Below are 24,750 nucleotides of genomic sequence, written 5' to 3' on the forward strand. Positions count from 1 at the left end.
ATTTTCAGTATCTGGGAACTGAGAAGATCTGCAGATAGACCATTAAGCATTTAAGCATTAAAGTGAAAGAGAGGAACAAACAGGGGGAGGAAAAAGGCAGAGGGAGGGAGGAGAGAAGAAAGATTGGTCTCCTTTGGAAACAATGCAGCATCTGAACCAATTAACTAAAAAAACCATTATGCAGTTATGGGCAACACCAGGCAAAAAGGAAAAGATGTTCCCCTAAACCCCTTGTGCTGCCATTGGGTGGCATATACTACCCAAAGGGCAAAATATTTTTCAGATATTATACCAAGAAGCATTTTCCTTTCCTTTATTGCCCCCACATCAATCCTTGTTTGGATTGCTGGGCTAACAGCAGAAAGCAACAAAGATAACACAGGTTGAATTTAGTAAAATATCACAGTACCTTTGTTTGCAGAATGACCAGAAGAAATTAGAAAGCTACTCTTTGCTGATTTTTTTAAACCCACAAAACCTAAAGGAAAAAGCATCATTTTGCACCCCAAGTTCTTCTTTTAAAACATGGCAGGTATAAATTCTGATTGTGTGCTCCCAGAACATAATCTGTGCACTCCCCAAAATGTCCCAAGTATTAATAAGAAAATACTCTGACCACCAACTGGGCTTATAATCAGTACTGCAGATTCTTGTACTCACACAGCAAACTCTAACATAAAATCTGAATAACCAACCTAAAAGGAAAAAAAAGAATATCCATGTGGTTCTTTTTAAATTTATTTATTTATTAGTTGTAGATGGACACAATACCTTTATTCTATTTATTTATTTTTTTAATGTGGTGCTGAGGATCAAACCCATGCTTCACATGTGCTAGGCAAGTGCTCAACCACTGAGCTATAACCCCAGCCCCCATCCATGTGGTGCTTAACTCAGAGGAGTTAACATCAAAAATTAAATGTTCAAAAATATACACTTTTGTATATAAGGTTTAAATCCTGCTGATGTTTATTGAATGTTTATCAAAGACATGATCTTCTGCAGAGGAACAAAGACTTCTGGCAGCTGCCACTTCCTCTGCATCTAATTAGTCACCTTCAGGATCTCTCTAATGTGCTGCTTCCTTCGTTCCTATCCAAGGCTAATCATTCAGATCCCCTCCTCCTCTCTATCTTTGCCAACGTCATTGTCGGTCAAGAATTTGTATCTAACTGATCCATCTGTCTAGACTAATTCCCCAACCCCCATCAATCTATATTTTACCCCAAGTCCAATCATCATCATTCTAAAACCCACATCTGACTATGCCACTCCCCCTCAAATTTTCCAGGCTCCCTGTTACCTACAGGATAATCTAAAGCTTTAGCAGAACCTATAAGTAACTCCGCATTGTGCCCCATTCACCTTTTCAGATTTGTCTCCTATTCACTCTCCTCTTCCATTTCTCCTTCCCTCACCCTAACACCTAGACCTCTGATTCTCACTTCCCTCAGGCTATTGAATATTTACACTCATGCCCCCTCAGCCAGCAACTGTTCCCACCCTTCTCTACAATCCTCTAGACCAATGAATATGCTAGCTCCTCCACAGAATTCTACCACATCCCCAGGCAGCTGGCTTGACTCTGGTTTTTGAAAGCATTTTGCATATACATCTACTAGAAAAGCCATAGTATATTCTGTTCTTGTTGCCCATAGCGGCCTTCCCTCAGTTTCCCTCAGGAGGTGGCAGAGAGGGGATGTATTTGTCTTTGTGTGCCCTGTGCCTGGGACAGTATCCAGTGCAGAACAGCCCCAGGAAAAGACTGATAAATGTATCAGGGGGAAAAGGAGTTTACAATCCAAGGGGAAAAAAAAAGAAAAAATTTGTGAAGCTGAATGTTTAACAATAGAGATAAGTAATAGTTTGATTTGACCTATAAAAGAAATACGAGGGAGAACCAACACGTGTCATGCATATTCAGAGGCTGGTATTTGGGAGGCAATCTTCTCCAGTCAGAGGTATTTGAATCTACAAAGGATAAAGAGGATTTGAATAAGAAGACAGAAGAGGGGACAGCATTCTAGAGAGAAGAATGTAGGAAGGCTCACACTGAGTTTTAGAGGCCAAACACAAACAATCTTGGAGGCTTAGCATAAACTGGTCCTCAACAAGAAAATGCCTGCCCCTCCATTCTGCAGAGTACAGTTAGGATGAGAAAACTTTACCACCACATTCACTTCTAGAGCCTCCAACCAAACAATACCCATGGTCACTCACCTACCAGCTGTTGGCTATGGAGGGATCAGAGAGCGCTGCCCCAGTTGTGCTGAGACAGCTCTGTCTTGATCAGCTCATTGAGCAGTTGCATGGAACATGGAACCATAGAACTTGTTTCTGGTCATTTTTCCTTTCTGACTCAAAGTAGAAAGTAGGTCTTCCCTGAAAAAGAGCCCCTTCCTTTTACTACAGCCACAGAATCCCAAAAAGACTTTGCAGAAATTGCAGGTTAGATGCTATAGTCTGGATCTGACATGTCCTCCAATGGCCCATCTGTTAAAGGCTTAGCCCTCGCTGGGTGCTTTTGGGGGTGGTGGAAACTTTTAGAGGTAGGACACAGTGGGAGTTCTTCAGGTCATTGGAGGTGTAGCCTTTTTCTTTCTCTCTTTTACTTCTTGGCCATGAGGTGAACGACAGCTCCACCATAAGCTCTCTGCCATGAGGCACTACCTTGCCACAGGCCCAAAAATGGTGGGGCCAATTGATAATGAATGGAACCACCCAATGTGAGCCAAAATAAGTTACAAGTTGGTTATCTTAGGTATTTGTTATAAACACAAAGCTGCCTAATACCTTATTATAGCAGCTGAATCTGTACCCCCATCTAAGTATGTCATATACAACCACCTGATCCAGGTAGATCTTGCTTGATGATCAAAGCCAAGACTCCATGGCCTTAAATAGAAGTCAGAAAAACCAGCCCTTTATGCAATTTTCTCATAATGAGCCTCTAGTGTGCCAGGGCAGGCTGCATATCACTCTGACACAGTGCTCACAGTGCAGTAAATGAAAAGACCTTGGTAAATATCTCCTGATCGATTGAAAGCCTATTCATTTTGAGCCAAGAGAAAGGGAACCCAAGCTCAACATCTGTCCATTCCCAAAACACAACGCCTCTCATAAATAATTTCTAAGCTGGATACTAAGTGCAGGAGTGGGTCATTGCCTACTGGGAAGATTAAACTGGACAGAAATCCAGGTTCCCAAATTCCGTCCACTGCTCTTTTGCAGATGATACCTTACAGCCACTTGGAAGGTATTCATAATCTAACTGAAGCTTATTAAGCAGTAAAACAGGGTATAAGGAACTGATGTTATAAAGAAAGGTGTTGATGCCAGGTGTGGTGGCACATGCCTGTAATCCCAGTGGCTTGGAAGGCTGAGTCAGGAGGATTGAGAGTTCAAAGCCAGACTCAGCAACTTAGCAAGGCCATAAGCAACTGTTTCTAAATAAAAATATGAAAAAGGGCTGGTGATGTGGCTCAGTGGTTAAGTGCCCTGGGTTCAATTTCCAGTACCAAAAAAAAAAGAATAAGAAGAGTGTTAGGTGGATATGTGTTCTTGGGGACTGAACCATAATTAACGAGAAAGACACATTTTTGTTAAGCTGGAGTTACTGAGATGACTGGAAACAGACATCTAAGGAGTACCGTCAATGACCTGTCCCAGCTGACTTTCCTGGAACAGTTACTACAAGGTCCAGCTGCAGTTCCACACCACACCTACGCCTACTTTGTGTGAAGTCGGCATTCCTGGCATTTCCAGCAGGCTGGGGAAGTAATGAGAGTGAGAGAGCTTCCACATTAGCTAAGAGGAGGAAGCACTCACGGAACAGGTGGAAGCTTCTCCCAGGGAAATCCTGGAGGCTCGCTGTTCCTGTCAACCACTATCATGTGCCTGTAAATTGCATTTGACAGGAAACATGGTGTCAAAGGAGTAGAAAGTGACAAAAACCAAAAATATAAAAGCATTCCTGCCAGAACTCAGTCCAGCCTCCATGCATGACATTAAAGATACAAAAAAGGAGCCACCCCCACCCCTCGCACCCCAGTTTGTACAGCTGCCCCTGGGACTTTTCTCCATGGTAAGAACAGGAGCTGCCAAGTGGAGAGTAGATTCTAAAGATTACTCAGAAACAGATTAACCTGTAAGACTACAAACACTGCATGCACCATGCTACCCAAAAGGCGGTTGATTTGCCTGCTTGGTTGTTTTCTTCCTTTTGTTTTTCATAGTAGATCCAGAGCAATTCAATCACTCAGTACAAAATGAAAAGCAGAGCTCCCTGTTTAAAATTTTAAGATTTCAAGATTTTGATAGAAGGACACTAAACCAAGTCCTTTTTCCAGGGGGACTGTGCAAATTGCATATTCATATAAACCAGTGCTGGGTAGACTCTACTCTCTGTAACACTTTTTTTTTTTTTAATATACCAGCGATTGAACAGGGGTACTCAACCACTGAGCCACATCCCAGCGCACAGTCTCTCTCTCTCTCTCTCTCTCTCTCTCTCTCTCTCTCTTTCTCTCTCTCTCTCTCTCTCTCTCTCTTTTAATTTTTTTTAAGTTGATATGGACACAATATCTTTATTTATTTATTTTATGTGATGCCGAGAATTGAACGCAGTGCCTCATTCATGCAAGGCTAGCGATCTACCACCGAGTCCACATCCCCAGCTTTTTTACTTTTTATTTTGAGACAGTATCCCACTTAAGTTGGTTAGGGCCTCATTAAATTGCTGAGGATGGCTTTGAACTTGTGATCCTCCTGCCTTAGCCTTCCCAGCTACTGGGATTACAGGTGTGTGCCATCACATCCAGCAACATTCTTTTTTATACCAGGTAGAATGAATAGTTTATTGTCAGGTATTTACTATGGTCTGAATGTGTTTCCCCAAATCTATTAACTCCATTCCACAGTGTTGAGTGGTAAGATATTTGGGGGGTCTAGATCATGAGGGCAGAACCCTTCTGAATGAATTAATGTCACTCTATAAGAGCTTGCAGGAGCAGGTTTGCTCTCTTGCTCTTCCACCTTCTGCCACTAAGAAGACCCACACCTGATACTGGTGCCTTGATCTTAGACTTTGCATCCTCCAAAACCTTGAGAAGGAAAAAAATATTTTTTCTGTTCTTTGTAAATTAGTCTAAAAATTGTGATAGCAGCACAAAACAGATCAAGACACCACTCCACCTCAATATCCAAGCTGTCTGATGCAAATCCCATCCCTTTGCTTAGAGCCTGGGTGGTCCTGAGCAAGTTATTTATGCTCTCTGAGCCTCAGATTCCTCAAATGTAAAACAAAAATGACAATATAGAAAACAACATTTACAAAGCTACTGGTATAGAGTAAACAAAATTGGCTGTTATCAGCTATTTTTAATAACTAGCAGGAAGGCAGTCGGTTAAGAAATGCATTGAATGATAGTCAGCGATTAGGAATCATTGGAAAACTTAATATTTAGGAATAATATTACTGCTGAGGAAGAATAGTCAAATGTGTGGGTAATTCCATATTTACCCTGGAAATGATTCTGTAAAAGACTTGTGTATCATCCCATGAAGCCAGTTCCTGGCTACTGAATAGAAGTCACTGGTAGGCAAATTTGGGTTCCACAAAGAAAAGAATTTTCTATTATGCCATATGTGGAGAGGATCTAATGAGTTCTCCATTTCCAAGGACATCCAAGGAGGCTGAACCACCACCTCGTCAAGATGCAGAGTAAATTTATGTATTAGGCAGATGGCATTCAAGTTCTCTTCCATCCCCGAGATTCTATAGATTCAGTGTAGTTTCAGTGCTTCTATTCTGCAGCTACAATGTCTAATTTTATTCCTTCCATGGCCCTCCACCAAATCAGCCCTTCTGTCTTCCCTTCTTTCCTGTTTAACCATTTTTCTGTAGCCAAGTGCACTTATAGACTCAGGAAACTCCATCCAGAGCCCTTATTTTCCTTCCCACCAAACCCTCTGTTGCCGTAAGCAGCCCACCTTTGCCCATTCCCTAGTCTTTCTATTTTCTTTCCTTCCTTCTTATGTTGTCTCCTATATTCCCACTTTAGGAAATCTACCCTTATTAGGAGATTTGAGAAAGGAGGTGCTAGAGCACAAAAGGAGCAGAGCACGGGCCTGAAGACCTGTACCAACCCTCCCGCCTGTACCTAAGTACCTTCACAAGTCCTCCAGCCTATGGGGTATGAGCCTGGGCAACTTATTCAATCTACCTCACTCCCATTAGTTTATCTGAAAAATCTGAATAATATTAGTACCTACTTTATAGGGTTATTCTGAAGTTCAAATTTTAATGCAGTAAAGTGTTTAGCATGTAGGTAGTCCTCAATGGGTGCTAGCAATTATCATTATTGAGCTTCACCAAAAGACAGTTGTTAAGATGATCCTGTTCCTGCTTTTTGTTCAGCTTCTAAAAAGTGTATGTGTGTGCAAATATGCATGTGAGAGATAGGGAGAAAAGTAGAGAAAGCTCTCTGAAAGAGTTATATGTCTTTTTATGTTTATCAACAACACAATTTTAAAGATTGTCCTCCATGCTCATGGAACCATTCTGCATACATAGCAAATAACACAAAAAGACGTTTAATAAACGATTTCTCCCAACAGAAAGTTTTAAGAACATAAGAAACATGAAACCATTCTACCATTGATATCTTAAGGATACAATTAAATGGTAAGTATTAAACACATGTAGATGCATATTTCATGTCAAATATATTTAACATACCATGGGTACTATACATTAAATCAATCTGTGAGCAATTCAAATGACCACCATAGTTAAGAGTATTTCCTTACAAAAATATGATATTATGTTAGAGGCCATTCCTTTCTTTATTTTTCTAATTTTTTTTTTAGTTGTAGGTAAACACAATACCTTTATTTTAGTTTTATGTGGTGCTGAAGATCAAACGCAGTGCCTCATGCATGCTAGGCAAGTGGTCTACCATAGAGCCACAACCCCAGCCCTATTTTTTAATTTTTTAGCAGTACGGGGGATTGAACCCAGTGCCTCATGCATACTAGGCAAGTGCTCTACCACTGAGCTACACTGCTAGCTGGGAATTCTATTTATGAAGCTCAGCCATCTCACCTTTGCTTTCCCCTTTGTCCCTGCCTATTTATCAAACCATTCCATCCACACCACCCAGGGGCACTTGACATACAGAGTTGAAACTCAAAGTAAAGCCTATTAAGTGCCTCGTTCAGCTTCTACTTTTTTCCCTCTTCAATAACATCCATAAGAATCCCATCTGTCAAATGGAGAGTGATACATTTCACTCCTTTGTCAGACAATGTTTAAGAGAGAGTTCAGCTTTGTAAAAATTAAGGACTAGGGACCACTGCTTTAAATGGTTTCATTTATTTGCACTTTGGTAGGAACTAGATTAGGAAAGAAACCCCAACATTACTGTAAAGGAAAAACCTCTATCTTTTGCTTTACCTCCCATAGTTCTATTCAAATGTAAATTTTGAGTGTTATATTTTTAAAATCAGATTTACCATGTATTAAGTCACATCCTCCTCTCTGCCAGATACTGGTCAAATGGAGCTGAGATCAATTGATTTGTGCTTTTCAAGATAGAAGGCCCAAACTAGCTCTGTGCCATCAGTGACTGTCTTTGGCAAGACCACGCTTGGCTGCGTCTCAAGGGATGGACCACGTGTTTGTCCACAGCCATGAACTTCATCTTTCCTCTCTCCTTTGCTTTGATCCCAGCTGCCTCTGCACATTCCAACTTCCCTTCTCCTTGCAGTAGCATTCTGGCACCAATTCGTACTAGCTTGTGAGAGAAGATTGTTAAATTTTCACAAATGTTGTGAGCCAATTGTTAAACACAGCCAATATGAAAACCAAATTATGTAAACTTACAATTAAATGAATTCTATTAGAAACAAAGGGAAGAACTCCTCAAAAACTCATCACTTTCTAATTATTTTACCATCATCTTTGTTCTCAGAGTTGTTTACATCTTCCGGTATCGATAGGGTGGAAATATTATATGATGGTTTGCTTCTGAACTTCTCTTCCTAACTTCACATTCAGTAACATTCATGTTGGTTTTTTCTTTCCTTTCTTCCTTCCTTTTTTTTTTTTTTTTTTGTTCCAGGGATTGAACCCAGGAGCACTTAACCACTGAGCCACATTCCCAGCTCTTTTTAAATTTTTTTTTATTTCAAGACAGGGTCTCACTAAGTTGCTGAGGCTGGCTTTTCATGTTGGTGTTTTGAGACCAAGTCACAGACTATTTACAACAGAGAGGTCAGCAAATAGTACACACCGGGGCTTACTTCATTATTGTACTCATTGATTAGACCTGGGGTCTGCCAATTTTGACCAATGGGCTGTTTTTTGTATGTCTCTATAGCTAGGAATGGTTTTTGTGTTTCAAAGGGTTGCAAAAAATAATATTCTGAACCTCACTTTTGTAGAGAACATTATATTGTGCTCAGTGAGTTTAGAAGGCAAAAGATTTCTCTAATTTATTGTGCTATGCCTTTGAGCCAAACTGTGAGCCTCCTGCTGGGTTCTTCTTGCCTTCTTGTACCTCCTTACTGATGATGATAAGCCTGGTGTTAGAACTGCACTGACAACTGAATTTAATGGAACACACGGCAAATGGAATCCAATCGTCTCACCACCAGAGTCACATGAGCACCACAGAACCAATAACAGTAAAAATGTTTTGATTAGAAGAAACATTAAATAAAGTGGGGGGGGGGGACAGAAAAAAATAAATTACTGAAACCATCTTCATATCACAAAGTTAAGTGGATAGCTGGCAATTATCCAGGTAATTGGATCAATGTAAGTAGATAGACCACCCCTTCTCCACCCTTCTCTGTGAAAAATCTATGTTGGTGTTTAATGATCTACATTGCCAAAATTAACTGAGTAATTATAAAATCTAACTATTACTTTTTTTAAAAAAAGGCAATAATTCATCCCTGTGTCATTCTGAAACTCATAAATGATCGGGAGTCTTGAAGGGGCTGTCCTCATTTAAGGCCAATCTCATAAGAATCATCGGAATTCTTTGGATGTTTACCAAGAAGGCAACAATTAAATTTCAAAGCTGAAAAACCAGCAGAAGCAAAACATTTTACTTGTCCTTATTCCCTTTTTCTCCTGTGTGCCAGGTACCCCACTGATACCTGGCATTGGAGTCCCCCATGCCATCTAAGTTAGGACCTGGATGTCTTTGCTTTCCCCCTATGGATTACCCTGTCTCCAGTCTTACCCATTTTCTACATTGCAGCCAGAATTATCTTTCTGAAACTTAAATGTCACATCCCTCTTTTAAAACCTTTTCTTTGCACTTTCTTTTTCCTAGAGAAAAAGCTGCAAATTCCCAAAGCTCAAGTCAGATCCCAGAAGACACTTAACTACTCAACTTCAGAGTTAGTTATATTCTTAATGAACAAGAAACTTCTAAGTCTGTGATTCTAAACTTTGATGTACATTATAATTATTAGGGAGCTTAAAAAAAAACCTTCATGTCCAACTCATATCACATATAAAATAAATCAGATTATCTGGGGGTGAAGCAGCACTTGGCATCTTAGGAGATACCAAAACTGTAACAGTGTTTTGGTCAGCCAGATTGCTGGAAGATTAGAGAGTATTCTTAGACATTTTTTTTTTTTTAAAGAAACCTATTGTCAGGCTGGGAATGTAGCTCAGTGGATAGAGTACTTGCCTTATATGCACAAGGCTCCAGGTTCAATCCCTAGCACTACAAAAAAAGAAAAGGAAAGGAAAAAAACCTCTTGTCATAGTAAGCATATTGTGCAATAGCTTTAGTCTTCTCCATTTATTTATTTATTTTTTTTTGCAATGCTGGGATCGAACCCAGGGTTTTGCACACTCTAGGCAAGCACTCTGCCCCGATCTAAATCCCCAAACCTTCCTCATTCAACTTTAAGATCCTGGAAGACAGGATCTGTATTTTTGTTGTACTGATGATATTTAGATAGTACTAGGAACCTAATGGACACTCAACAAATAAATGAACATATAAATAAATGAATGATATTAAACAGGAGACATTGAATAGGAATAAAAGGTAAGGGGCCTTAACAGGAAATAGTCTTCCTTATTTAAGAAACAATGTCATTCATGTCTGTTTTTATAAAGAGAAGCTTGGAGCACCCCATGCTCACTGAATTCATCTCAGAGAGCCTGATGAATAATCAGGGTCGAAAGAGCCTTGCCTGGAAATGGGAGGCCTAAAGTTCAGCCCTGCCTGTCATTACCAAATAACAGAGTCATTACTTGATACATCCGGTGTGTTTAATTGCATTTTATTATTTAATCCTCAACAACAATCCTATAAAGGATTATAGGATTATAGTCCTATAAGGCCTGTTATAAAGCAGGCCTTATTAGCATCCTCATTTGGTAGAGAAGGAAATAAAAGTTTGCATAGAGATGTGAATTGCCCAAGTTTCCACATCAGCTGAGCCAGATTCAAACCCAAGAAGCTTGCTTTTGACAAACAGGCTGCCAAGAATCCTGTCTACTGGTTCTACATCCTGGATTCAGTTGGAATCAACTTGATGAGATTTACCCTGGTCTAACTTCAGAATTTGATTGACTCATCTGCATAAGCCCTGATCACTAAGTTCTCCTTTTAAAATGCTTTCCAGCAATTCTAGTATGTGGCCAGGGTAGTGTGTGTGTGGGTAGGTGTTCTGTACCATAAGCTGATGTGGCTACCCAAAATTCGTTTCTCTGGGCTTCTTTCTTCTGTACAAAGAGGTAAACAAGATCACATCTTGACCACAATTCTGACTTGAACACTAGGAATTATCTCTGTTCCTCCTCCACCCCCAGCCTCAGGCCCAGGAAAAGAGGGGGCTCCTGGAATCTCCATATGTGGCTCCAACCAGCCTTCCCCCTGGATTTTTTTCAGCCTCTACTAAAAAGAACTTGGGTGCTATGATAGACTAGTACTATCTTATTTTGTGAGAAACAGTAAAGGAAACACGATGTATAGCTCCTTTGGAAATACAAGAAGTAATGCCGGTAATTCCAGTGGCTTGGGAGGATTGTGTTCAAAGCTAGCCTCTGGAAAAGCAAGGTGCTAAGCAACTCAATGAGACCCTGACTCTAAATAAAATACAAAATAGGGTTGGGGATGTGGCTCAATAGTTGAGTGCCCCTGAGTTCAATCCCAAGTACCCTCCCCACGCCCCCTCCCAAAAAATATAGCTCAGTGGATAAACCTTGCCAGTCATGCTTGAAGATGAGCTTTCAGCTCTGGGAAAGGGGTTAGAGAGCACAGGAGAACTCTCTGACTGGCAAACAAGCCCTTTCATAGGCTGACCTGGTCTTCTACCTGCTTCCGAATGACAGGTATGAAGAAGGAGGGAATCCAGTTTAGTTTTTTTCTTAGGAAAGGAGATTCCAAGGAGACTGATAGAAGGTTGAGCAGGTAAAAGCTGCTAGTGGTTCAGGTATATATGCTTCACATAGGTGAATACTTGAGCCAAGACTCTATTCCGTGTGCTCTTGGGAGGATCTTACTTAGTTTGATTTGCTTCAATGCCAGTGGAGACCAAAGTGGCTTTAGGATGACACCTCTGACTCAGATAAGTCTCTAGCTCTTCTGTAAGACCTAAAGCCCAAGCCATCCAAGAAAAGTCTGATATCCAAGAATAACCATGACTAGCCCTACACCCTTAGGACCATTCTACCCTGGTCTGGCCACAAAGACAGGATACACAGTGTCTTCATTTTGTTATCCTTGGTAATTCCAGTAAAGAAATTGAAGCCTCTGTTTGTGTCTCTGCTCTTCTCCCAGATCATGCCAAACTTTTCACGTAGCACTCACACCACGTTATTGCAATTGCCTGTCCATATGTCAGTTTTCACAGGGAGATTTTAAGCTCAAGGAGGGCAGGGAATATGCCTATCTTGCTCAATGTCTTGCCTGTGCCACTGTAAGAGCTTAATAAATGGGCATCTGGTGAACAAATGACTGTGTGTAAAGGTGATTGACAAATGAATACAGCGATATTTGCTACCCTCTTCGAGGGGAAGTGGTGAGCTGTGAGTTGCTTTGTGTATCATAAGAGCTATTTCCATGTAGAATAAGTGTGACTTATTGGGTTAAAAAGGGATGTCTGTTTTTCTGACAGTTTCTTATTTTATTTTTTTAAGTCCATGTTATTTTTAATAAGAGTGAGCAAAACCAAACAATGGTTTCTGTATTGGGGGTTCTTGATATATTGGCTAAAGGCCCTGAGAGGGAGCAACCCTTTTAGCAGTGGGAGCCCTGCTGGCCAGAATCATGCTCACTGCTCCTAGGAGTCTCCATGACAGCGGTGAAGGTCAAAGCATTGGGGAAGGGCCCTTTATTAGCACCAGGAAATGTGGAAAACACCCTGCCCTTTAATCTTCAAATTACCTCAAGGAAAACAGAAAACAATGCTAACATTAGACATTATCCACAGAGAAAGCAGAGCCTTCTCTGGACTCTCAGATCCTGCTTTTAAAGCCTCATATTTTATGATTATATCAAAACACTTAAAGTGTTTCAAAGAGCTCTTTCAGCAATACTCACAACAGTCACAAAAATAAATGTTATTATCTCCTTATTACAGATTAGGAGAACTGGTCTGGTTTATTCATGATTTCTTCCATAACCACAGAGATGGGGGATGAGCTACAGAGCCTGCCTCCCAACCCGAAGGCTAAGGCCACTGCCAACAGCCTACCCTCCAAAGACAGTCACTGAAAAAGCCTGATTCCTGCAGCAACTTCAAATATAGGTCTCTATTTGCACTTTTTTTTTCCTTCTGTTACTGGGGATTGAACCCAGGAGTACATTACCACTGAGCTACATCCCTACCCTTATTATTTTTTATTTCAAGACAGGTGTCGTGTTTCTCATGCCTTAAACACTCAGGGTCACTTCAGGTGAACTGGGCTGCATGAAATAATCACATAAGTGACAGATATATCTTTTTCTTTGGGTCCTGTGATGGCTTGTGGGAGACCAACCTCACACGTGACTGAGTCACACTCCCCGGCTGGGTGCTGAGGCGCTCAGTCACAGAAATGTGGCAGAGCTTTCCCCACCCTTCTTGAGTTCAAGGGCCAGTGTCTCCTGCATGGGTGTGTCTTGCTACAGACCCATGGGTGAAGCTATGCTCACCTGTTCCTTTGTAATATAACCCTTTGCCCTGTTTAGGGTAGAATCTTCCATGGAAGTGCCTTGTGTGTGTCCCCTTCTCTTACTGTGTCCTTAGGTGTGGCCTACCCAGGTGTCAGTCAACCTGCTGACAGTGGACATCGTGAAGATAGACTCAGCCCCCTGAAACCTGACCCCTTGCCTCATTTGAATAGCTTCTCCTCAATAAAAGGGGTCAGCTTGTGTGTGTGTGTGTGTGTGTGTGTGTGTGTGTGTGTGTGTGTTCTCTCTCTCTCTCTCTCTCTCTCTTCCTGTGGAACCTTAAGGTCAGAGAAGCTGTCACAGCGACCCCAAAGAAAAAGATATTTGTGTCTCTTGTGTGGTTATTTTGTGCAGCCCAGTTAGCCCAGATTACCTGGAGTGATCCCTGAGTCTTTTAGTCGTGAACAGAAATCCGGCAAGGGCTCCTCTGACCTTAGGGGTCCGTGGAAAGAGAGAGCAAGAGAGCACATGCTAAACCCTTTTATTGGGGAGAAGCCATTCAAATGAGGCAAGGGGTAAGGTTTGGGAGGGGGTGAGTCTAGCTTCGTAATGTCTGCTGTCAGCAGGTTGACTGACATCTAGGAAGGCCATACCCAAAGGCAGAGCAAGAGAAGGGCACACACAAACTTTCTATCCCAAACAGGGCAAAGGGGTAGAATTACAAAAGAATAGGTGAGTGTAGCTCAATCCCAGGGGTATGGCCTTGCTATCCCAGCAGAGGAAAAGACAGAGTCACAAGTCATGGCTCTACTGTGCCAGAGTACAGTGATCTTTCAGATCCCCATGGTGCATCAGGACTGGAAGGTGTGGTAACTCAATGTGGCTCCCCACAGACGGGGTCTCTCTCAGTTGCCCAGACTGGCCTTGAACTTGTGCTCTTTCTGCCTTGGTCTCCCAATTGTTTGGAATTATAGGTATACACCACCATGACAGGCTGTATTTGTGCTTTTTATGTACAGCACTCTGCCCCAAGTTGTCCAAGGACATCACAGAAATGAAAGTCAGTCTGGCAATGGCAATAATGTGGAAAAATAAAAATTACAACCATTAGTAAACTAAAAGGTAGGGGACAATAATTCTGTACTTTACATTAGCATATTTTGTTACTATACAAATAAACTACTAATTTTAGTTCTGGAAGTAAGCATGACCCTCTTGTGCAGGATATGTATCTTGCTATTATTGGGAGCAATGGTCAATGAATAAATATTCATGGAGACCTATCTGTGTGCCAGGCACTTTCTATTCTAAACACTTCACAGACTTTATATTATTTAGTTCTCATAACAATCCTAAGAGGTTGAAACCATTATTGTCTCAATTTTATAAGTAAAGAAAATGAGGCCTAGTGTTTTGCAGACACCTCCTGCCTCACCCAGGTTACATAGGTAGGAGGAAGTGAAGCCAAGATGTGGCCCTGAGTCCCTTTGAGTCCAAAGCTCATGCTCTTAATCATTATGCTATATTATCTCCACAAAAGAAAGACATTATGATAGATCAAATTCTGTGTAGTTTAGGGAGATTGAAGGAATCCCAAATCCCAGAAAAATCAGTTGGCTAAAATTACTCAGAAATATTTCTGGTCATTAAGGTATCCCCTAAGCACAAGGCCAGAAATATTATCAGTGACTTAAATGACACTGGAGTAGAAATACAGGTCAAATCCAATTACAGTGGATCTCAAGGGAGAATCCAAGCTCTTATTGTGTCCTGGAACTTTATTATATTAAATGTTGTCTACTACCAACTACTAGTGGCCTCGTTGATCCTTCTTTCTTTTCTCTGAATTCTGTACTTGCTTGCTTATTGCAATTTAATTCTTGATTACATATTACCATTTATTGTTCACTACATTTTTTCATGTATGCTAGTTTTTGTATCCTCAACTTGATTTTAAGGTCCTTAAGAATAGAGACTGGGCTTTACATTTGTCACCCTTTCCAACCTATTATGTGTTTACATTGTGCACAAACTGGATGCCTACTGAGTATGAAGTTTCTTGTATAACTCATTTATTATTTTTCCCCTGCTTTTGATGTACTCTCTCTTTTTTGTATTTTTAATCAATTTTTTAATTTATATATCACAGTGGAAGGCATTACATTTGATATTACACATATAGAGCATAATTTTTCATATCTCTAGTTGTGTACAAAGTATATTCACACCAATTCGTGTCTTCATACATGTACTTTGGATGATTTCCATCATCATTTCTAACCCCATGCCCCCTCCTTTCCCTTCCCACCCCTCTTCCCTTTCTAGAGTTCGTCTGTTCCTTCCATGCTCCCCCTCCCTACCCCACTATCAATCAGCCTCCTTAAATCAGAGAAAACATTCAGCATTTGTTTTTTTGGAATTGGCTAACTTTACTTAGCATTATCTTCTCCAACTCCATCCATTTACCTGCAAATGCCATGATTTTATTCTCTTTTATTTCTGAATAATATTCCATTGTGTATATATGCCACTTTTTTTTATCCATTCATCTACTGAAGGGCATCTAGTTTGGTTCACAGTTTATCTATGTGAACTGTGCTGCTATAAACATTGATGTGGCTGTGTCCCTGTTTTTAAGTCCTTTGGGTATAGACCAAGGAGAGGGATAGCTGGGTCAAATGGTGGTTCCATTCCCAGTTTTCCAAGGAATCTCCATACTGATCTCCATATTGGCTACACCAATTTGCAGTCCCACCAGCAGCGTATGAGTGTACCTTTTTCCCCACATCCTTGACAACTTTATTAATTTGTTTAAATAATATGAATCAGCAATTTTTTTCTGTAAAGAGCAAGATAGTAAATATTTTAGGTTTTGCAAGTGATGGCTTCTGTTGCAACTACTAAACTCTATTACTATTAGGAGAAAACAGACAATACAAAGAGAATAGCTGTGTTCCAATAATACTTTATTTACAAAACAGAAGGAGGGCCAGATTTGGCCTTATAGGCTATAGTTGAGCAAGCCAGTACAGACTACTTATGAAAGGCTCAAAGGACCAGGCATTATAAGCAGGCAGATACTGTGCCTCCCTTTATCCCTCAGTTCCCAGTTCCCACTGCCAGAGTCCTAGCTTCTGACCAAGCCATTTTTCTGACCAAATATTTTTCCAACGCCTGTCCCCTTAGACTTAAACTTTGGTTCAGCACAGTATTTTGCAGTTCAGTTTACTCTGGGGCCTCATGTATCAGTTCAAAAGGAGAATAATCGATCACAAAGTAAAAAAGCTAACGTAGTAGGTTTTAACAACAATCAGTAATTAGAAAATTCTTCAAAAACGTTCTACCCAAGTCTCCGACATTCTTTTTGACTGCTTCTTATAGATTGCTGTATAAATCATCACAGGCAATTTGAAATATGGTCTCACCTGTATTAAAAACCCATGAAAAGGACCAATCACCCCTGGCAGAAAGCCACCCAAAGCATTGCAAGAGTAAATATTTCTTCCTCCCAAGAGAAACTACTTTCCTTATACAATGAGGGAGCACAACAAATGAAAGAGGAAAAACTATTTCTTCTTGATCAAAGCATTTAGACCTCAGTTTTGATAGCACATTAAAGTCTTTAATGGGCTGCCACCCTGACCTAATTTCTTTGCAGGATGCTTCTTTGAACAGATTGTTCAGCATTGTCTCTGGGCACATCTACATGTTTGTAAAGATTTGATACGCATTCAATATGAACAGAAATGGTTTAATACAGAATCACAGAATTTGGAGCTGAGAAGCATCCTTCTAATTCAATCCCTTTATTCCACAGAGAAGTGTAGTGACATGCCCCACAATGTGGATTATTTGCTCAAATCAGGTAATTACACAGCCCATTCCTTTATGATAATCATACTGTGATGATGGACTAGATAGCACACACCTAGTTATAGGAGAGGGGATTCAGTAAGGACCCCAACACATCCCCATCCCAGAACAAGACTCCTTCAGGTGAAATCACTCACACTAAGTAAAATCTTCCCAAGGTGTGGAGAGCCATGGCAGGTGACCTCCACTCACCGTCCATGTCCCTTCCTTGGTGCACTGAAAATTAAACAGTGTGATTTGTCTTCTGCTGTCTCGACTCGTCCTTTCCACATCTTTCCTTCCTCTCAGTAATTAAGTAACTGATTACTTTGACTAAGACTCATGGACATCAGGTCTCTGTAGTTGAAGCCAATTAGCACTTCATGTGGACTTAAAGGTACTTCCTCATGTCTTGGAGTGTGGGGGCATTGAGGAAGCAACTAAAAAGGTGTTAATATAGAGACCTCTAAGCCCATGAAGGCTTTATCTGACTGACCCTTGACAATGACAGCAAAATTAAACACTTTGTGGGACTGGTGAAGAGAAGCAAAGAGAGATGAAAAGAATGTGTGTGTCTGGTCTCTGTGCTGCAAAAAGCTCTGATTAGCCCAGCCCTTCTCCAAGTCAGGTTAACAGAGGTCAAGTCCAGGGAGGGGCTGGGCTCAGATTGGAGAAGTTCTGACTTTCCACAGCTCATCTCCTACCCTGGCAAAGCCCACCCAGCAGGTCTCTTCCTTCCTCATGGTCCCCAGCTTTCACCCTACATCTGCACCTTCTCATTCTGCTCCATCGCCCAAGTGATTATTTCAATCTTAACCCATTTGTACAACCTCCTGAAACACAGAACTATGTCTCCTATCTTATTTCTTCTTTAGTGAAGTTTCTGATAATTGTAGCCCATGTCCTACATCTTATAAAATTATTGGGAATGAGCTGCTCTGGGATTAATGTGTTCCTTGTCATTATGCAGAACTTTGTTGAGATGATTTGAGCATTGGCTGAGTAATGAGACTAGAAGTATCCCTTCTGGGCTTCTATTAGAAATAATAATAATAATAATAATAATAATAATAATAATAATAATATATGAGTTATATCTCAATAAAGCTGCTTTTAAGAAGTAATAATGATGATGAAACTAATAATAATGATGATGTGGTGAAGCTACTAGTAGTAATAATAATAGTGTTTTTTTTTCACTTGCAGAACAGTTTACAGATGGCAAAGCTTTTTCAGGAACATTTTCTCACTTGATCATATTTATACCCTGAAATTGGTAGGGCCCATATTATGACTACCAAGGCCCAGGTGAGGTCATTTGTTGAAAATCATGTAGATAGAAAGAGGGTAAACTACATTCCTTTTCTATGGGGTGCCTTTTCTACCATGCTCTGATGCTTAAAAATAAATGAACCGTGCATTGAAAACCTGATAACACTGCATCAAACTGTTTCTCTCCACTGGGAGAGGGAGTTAATTCTTCACTTCCATCATCCTTTGGAATAAAATTCCTAGCAAAAAGGGCAACTCAGACAGATGGCACAAGCAGAGCCTCAGAAGCTGTTGAAGTCACTTTAGAATCACAAACTCTCAGGGGCATCCTGGAAGCTCTTCTTCTCCTCTCTATTCTAACACATCCTACTATAGGACAAATGCAAACCTTAGAGGTTAATTACACAACAAAGAAAAGAGTACTAATAAAACAGGCTTTGCACTTGTATTTTAAAATTATTATCACATAAACAGTTGATCTATATTTACATACAAACATTCATACACAGCTATAAAACCAAACATTTTTAAGTCTTATCCCTGTTTTCAAATAATTCAACATCTTATCTTCTTATGTTATCTCGATTAGTTAGGTGATGAATTTTGCCTTAATCATTGCAATGGTATAAAAATCCAAGATCCAGTAATGATTTTTTATCATATCAGAAACTCATTTAAAATTGCAGTATTCAACTTTACAAAAACAGGTGCTAGCACATATTTAATCTCATAATGACAATTATAAAGTAATCATGAAACCCGAAGGCACCAATGTTTGTCCAAGGTATCATGATGAGGCTTATGGAAACACAGTGGAAGGATGCCAGTCCCGCAGAAGCCAATAGAAATGGAAGTGATGTGGATTAGAGAAGAATTTGCCTATTTGAAATGGTCTTTTACTAATGTCAAGCTTGCAACGTAGTCTATTTGGATACATGGTGATGAATTGGTTCTACAAACAAAGATTATTCAAGTAGAAAGTAGGCAGAAGTCTGGCGTCATCCTAGAAGGTCAGAGCTTTGGGCATTTGGGAGGGAAAAAAGAGAATGAAAAGAAAAATAATGAAGCTCTGTGGGCCAGGGACACAAATAATATGGCTATGCTAAAGTCGCTGCAACATTATTTATCTTTTCCAAGTATGACTTTTAGTCTTTTAAGTCTTTATAAATGATATTTAAAGGCAAAAATAACAAAATAAAGACTTTTCTATTTCTATCTCCCTTAGAATATAAACACAAAAAGGCCAGAATTTACTATCGTGTGTTCTTTTATCCCAGTTTGCATTTCAGCATTCTATAAATCAAGAGCTCTTTAAGGAAAAAAATAATAAAGGCTGATATTTAATTGGTTAAGTCAACTGATTCCTGGTTTAGTTCAATAGAACAAGCATGTATTGACTCTCTATTATGCACAAAGCATTGGACTAAGTGCTTGGGAAATTGCAAGGGCATAAAAAATAAACAAGCACATAAAAATTTAAAATTGCTATATGAAACTTACTATTTGCCCCCTTTCTGTTTATCTGTCAAGAAAAGCAAACAATTATTTTGTTATTATGGTGACTCATTTTTTTTTCAAAAATTGTTGTTGGTGCATTAAAGTTGTACATAATGATGGGAACTGTTGTTACATATTTGTACATGCACACAATGTAACAACGGAATTTGACCAGTATCACTCCCCAGCACTTCTCCCTTCCCTCCCCTCCTCTCACCCTCTGATTGGTGACTCTTATTTTTTCCTTTTTAGAACTGGGGAAAATATATGCAGCATACTAAATAATTAAATAAATCCTGTCATTTCAGATAAAGAAAGTTAAATACCCTCCCCACAAAAAACAGCAATAGCAACAAGAATGCACTGGAAGTCAAAGAAAAAAAAAAAGACTGTATGAGAGAAAGAGGCAGCAGGTAAGTTTTCTGGGAAAAGTTCATTCTAGGGTAAGGGGACAAATGGACAAAGGAACTAGGATGACAATGTGTAAGATCCTTGGGAGAAAAGAGTTCGGAGACAAGAAGACAGAAGCAGGAGACAGGTTCATTTCCTTCACTAATTCTAAGCAGAACAAAAATCAACTCTGTTTAATAAGAATCAGGTTGGTGTGGTGCTCACAGATGTAAACCTACCGATAAGCAAGGTAGCAGGATGTACATCATACTCACTTGTGAGATGAGGGTCTGGAAAGGCTATCACCCTGTGATTTTAGCACAGACACAGCAAGCAATGATAAATCATGGAGAATGAATGAATGGATTTCATCCAGTGGGCTCTCAGTAAGTGCTGTGTGACTGTAGGGCATTTTTAAATGAAATTTTAAGATACTATAATGGCCCTCAGTATTACCTACTTTCTCTACTGAGCCCAAAGCAGTTGGTTCTTTGGGGGCAGAATTTGTACTTTACTCTTTAAAGATGGAAAGACTGAAAATTTAAAAAGAAAATTATCTGCATAAGGATCATGAAACCTAAGGGGCAGAAGCTGAGGAAAGAGAAAGCAATACCCCATTGTATGGTGAGAAAAATGCAAAGTAGAAGCTGTGGGTTCATAGTGAATAATCAAAATTAGAAGAGCTAATAGTGTGAGAGTGTCAGATTAGTCCAAGAGTTAATCAGAAAATTCCCCATTGCCCATATGACAAATTAAGCTCCCTTTTAGAAGTATGTGATCAAGGGCAAAGAAATCTCACTGATACTGCAAACAAGCCAGCTGACTATCACGGGAAGTTTTCTAGTCATATTTTTAGGGTTTCTCAGTTGCTATAGTCCTATGGTTTTCAACTTCAAGTTACAATGCATTAGGTAACCAAAAAATCTATTTAAAGAGTCAAAAACAGTACTTTAAAAATTAAATATATATACATTTATCTATATCACTTAGAATTATTTCATGAAACTTTTTTCAGTTAATATCAGACATAAATGCATGATGTAGGTCAGATTAAAACTGAGCCCCAGCCCCAGTCAAAAAAAAATATTTGGACATCCCTATAGCATTCTTCACCACTGGGAAGTCAGGATTGATGTAGATAGGACACAAGATCCAAAATGGAGCTTAACCAAGAATTTCAATAAAATTTATATTGTCACTAAAAAGATTATATTACAATTTATTGAGAAGCCATATGTACCCTATCTGTATCAAATAGGTTGAGTTCATGAATGTGGGTAAAGATTTCTTAGTGCTAAGTAAATGGCTTACATCGATGGTTCTCAACATTTTTAGTCTCAAGCCATCTTTATCCTCTTTTACATTTTACATTTTTTGCAAATATTTTTAATTCCTGGCTTAATAGAAGACAACTAGATTCCCATACCTGTTTCTGCTTATAATCTGTCACTTGTATTTCTACTTGTATTCTATCACTGTTCTGGTTGAAGTATATGAAGAAACTCTAGCCTCACATGGATAATGTAGTTGAAAAAAGAAAGATTATTTTAATAGTCTTTTCAAAAAATTGTGGATATCCTTCTTTGATAGTACAGAAAAACTTGGCATGTGGATATTTCTCAAAGGTTGGTTGCAATGTGCTATCTGGAATCCTCCTATCTAATAATTTTTTATATTCTGGTACATTAAAATCTATGAGTCCACCTTGTCCTTAAATGTAGCTTTTACCTATGCATGATTATGTAACATGAGATATTTGGTCATTTAGGAAATATTAGGTCACTGAGTTAAGGAGATCTTTCAAATGCTGACACTTTTCGTTATGTAATATTAGTAAAAATTACACTCAATATCACCACTGATCTCATCGGAAAAGTCTTCATTATTGAGAAGCTGTCAAGCTCATGGCAGTAGATACATATGTTAATTCCCACTTGAAGGCTCAAAAATTATCATTGGCAACAATAATTGTCCTTTGTTTTCCTGGAAGTAATGGGTGAACTTTACTTCTGAAAAATGTCGGTTAAACACCTGCCTGAATAACTATAGCTGACCCATCTTTCAAGTAAAAATAATGCTCCATGAAAGTAAAAATTAAAACACTAATTCATGGATCAAGGACCTAGGAATTAGACCAGAGACTCTGCATCTAATAGAAGAAAAAGGAGGCCCTAATCTTCATCATGTGGGATTAGGCACCAACTTCCTTAATAAGACTCCTATAGCACAAGAATTAAAACCAAGAATCAACAAATGGGGTGATTCAAACTATAAAGTTTCTTCTCAGCAAAAGAAATAATCTGTGAGGTGTATAGAGAGCCCACATTTTTTATGGGGCTGGGGATGTGGCTCAAGCGGTAGCGCGCTCACCTGGCATGCGGGCGGCCCGGGTTCGATCCTCAGCACCACATACAAACAAAGATGTTCTGTCCGCCGAAAACTAAAAGAAATAAATATTAAAAAAAAAAAAGAGAGAGCCCACATTTTGGGAACAAATTTTTACCCCTCACACATTAGATAGAGCTCTAATCTCTAGGGTATATAAAAAGTTCAACAAGATAAGCACCAAAAAAACCAAATAATCCAATCAATAAATGGGCCAAGGACCTGAACAGACACTTCTCAGGAGAGGATATACAATCAATCAACAAATATACGAAAAAATGCTCATCATCTCTAGCAATCAGAGAAATGCAAATCAAAACGACTCTAAGATACATCTCACCCCAGTAAGAATGACAGCCATTATGAAGACAAACAACAACAAGTGTTGGCGAGGATGGGGGAAAAAGGTACACTCATACACTGCTAGTGGGACTGCAAATTAGTGCAGCCAATATGGCAAGCAGTGTGGAGATTCCTTGGAAAGGAATTTGACCCAGCTATTCCTCTTCTCAGACTATACCCAAAGGACCTAAAAACAGCATACTACAGGGACACAGCCACATCAATGTTTATAGCAGCGCAATTCACAATAGCTAGATGGTGGAGCCAACCTAGATGCCCTTCAGTGGATGAATGGATAAAAATAAATGTGGCATTTATACACAATGGAATATTACTCAGCACTAAAAAAAGAATAAGATCATGGCATTTGCAGGGAAATGGATGGTATTAGAGGAGATTATGTTAAGTGAAGTTAGCCAATCCCCAAAAAACAAATGCCGAATGTTTTCTCTGATATAAGGGGGTGACTCAAAGTGGGGTAGGGAAGGAGAGCATGGGTGGAAAATTACCTCTAGATAGGGAACAGGGGTTGGAGGGAAAGAAGGGGAATAGCAAGGATAGTGGAAGGAGAGGGTCATCATTGTACAAAATTCATGTATGAAGATGTGAATTTGGTATCAACATACCTTATATACAAACAGAGATGTAATAAATGGTGGTATAAAGGCATATTAAGAATTATAATGCAAAAAAAGAACTCATATATAATGGCAAAAAATAAAAATAAAAAGTAAAAAGGCTGGGGAAAAACAACAACAACAACAACAACACTAATTCAGCTCACAACTCAAGCATGGGAGAATTTTCCTGGAGACAAACAGGGCACTTTGGTATTCAAGAGATCTGCTTTAGGCATGCTTACTATTTTTTCACACAGAATATTAAGAAGTAAACCCGAGGATTGAACTTTAACAAAATTAATATATTTTACTTCTTTATCAAGGGACATTTGACTCAATCTTCTTCCTATTTTTTTCCCCTTTCTTTTTAACTGAGAATAAACAGCAGTGAAGAATATATTCACCAGAGACTGTACTTTGGTGGCCCTGCCTTGGTCCAAACTGAGCTACCAGCACTTTTACAAATCAACAGTTTTTGCACTATTCGTGCAAATGTCATCACAGTGAACGAATCAAGTAAGTCTTAGCATAGTCCTGAACATTGTTTTGACCTTGCAGAACGCCTGAAAGGGTTTCAAAGACCGTCCCCACTCCCACAAAGGGGCTTGGAGAACTCAGTAAGAGAAACCACTGCGTGTAGCACATTCAGAATCACAGTTCTCTTAATTTTCTGAATTATTAATGCTTGAAGCTTATTTATTTGTTCTAGGTCTGATGTCTAAGCGCCAAAAAAGAGACTTGACAAGTCGTCGAACATATCCAAGAGGGAAACCCTACCGCACACACAATTGAAAGGCTCAAGTAGGAAGAAAATAGCTTAGGGGTGGAAACAACAGCAACAACAACAAAATCACACAGATGGATCCAGAGTCACGTCTCGGCTTGTCGTTGCCAGTGGCAACGATCGGGTGTGGGGGGGCGCGGCCACCGATTAGTAATGCCTTGCGGCGGGCGGCGGGCGGCTAGGGCGGAAGGCCTCCCCGGGACTTGTGGTCGCCAGGGGTTTTTAGTTGCGAGGCCGCTCTCTCGTTCCGCGATCTATTGAGAGTGGCTTCACAGAGCCCCTGTAGCTGTCGGGGAGGGAGGGAAGATGGCGGCTGTGGCGGCGGGCGGCCTGGTGGGGAAGGGGCGCGACATCAGCCTAGCAGCCCTGCAGCGCCACGACCCCTATATCAACCGCATCGTGGACGTGGCTAGCCAGGTGGCCCTGTACTCTTTCGGCCATCGGGCCAACGAGTGGGTGCGTGCGGACGCGATGG

The 24,750-nt window shown here is 39.9% G+C and overlaps 2 protein-coding genes and 1 non-coding gene across 17 annotated transcripts in view; 1 reads left to right on the forward strand and 2 right to left on the reverse strand.

The window, feature by feature from the left end:
- Nucleotides 1-24,750, reverse strand: part of Cacna1c (calcium voltage-gated channel subunit alpha1 C) — a 698,188-nt gene that overhangs the window by 640,105 nt on the left and 33,333 nt on the right. The window lies entirely within an intron of this gene.
- Trnat-agu lies at nucleotides 6,997-7,068 on the reverse strand. Its single transcript has one exon. It is a non-coding gene; the product is annotated as a tRNA-Thr (tRNA).
- Dcp1b (decapping mRNA 1B) overlaps nucleotides 24,508-24,750 on the forward strand; it is a 50,401-nt gene continuing 50,158 nt past the window's right edge. The window contains exon 1 of one of the 3 annotated variants that reach the window (XM_015500772.2): nucleotides 24,508-24,731. In XM_015500772.2, the coding sequence (XP_015356258.1) occupies nucleotides 24,582-24,731 (150 nt within the window). In that variant the 5' untranslated portion in view covers nucleotides 24,508-24,581. The remainder of the gene's footprint in view (nucleotides 24,732-24,750) is intronic. The other 2 variants (XM_048787478.1, XM_048787480.1) reach the window with 2 other exon arrangements.

This window comes from Marmota marmota, unplaced genomic scaffold, assembly GCF_001458135.2.
Source record: "Marmota marmota marmota unplaced genomic scaffold, marMar, whole genome shotgun sequence".
NCBI classification, from domain to species: Eukaryota; Metazoa; Chordata; class Mammalia; order Rodentia; family Sciuridae; genus Marmota; species Marmota marmota.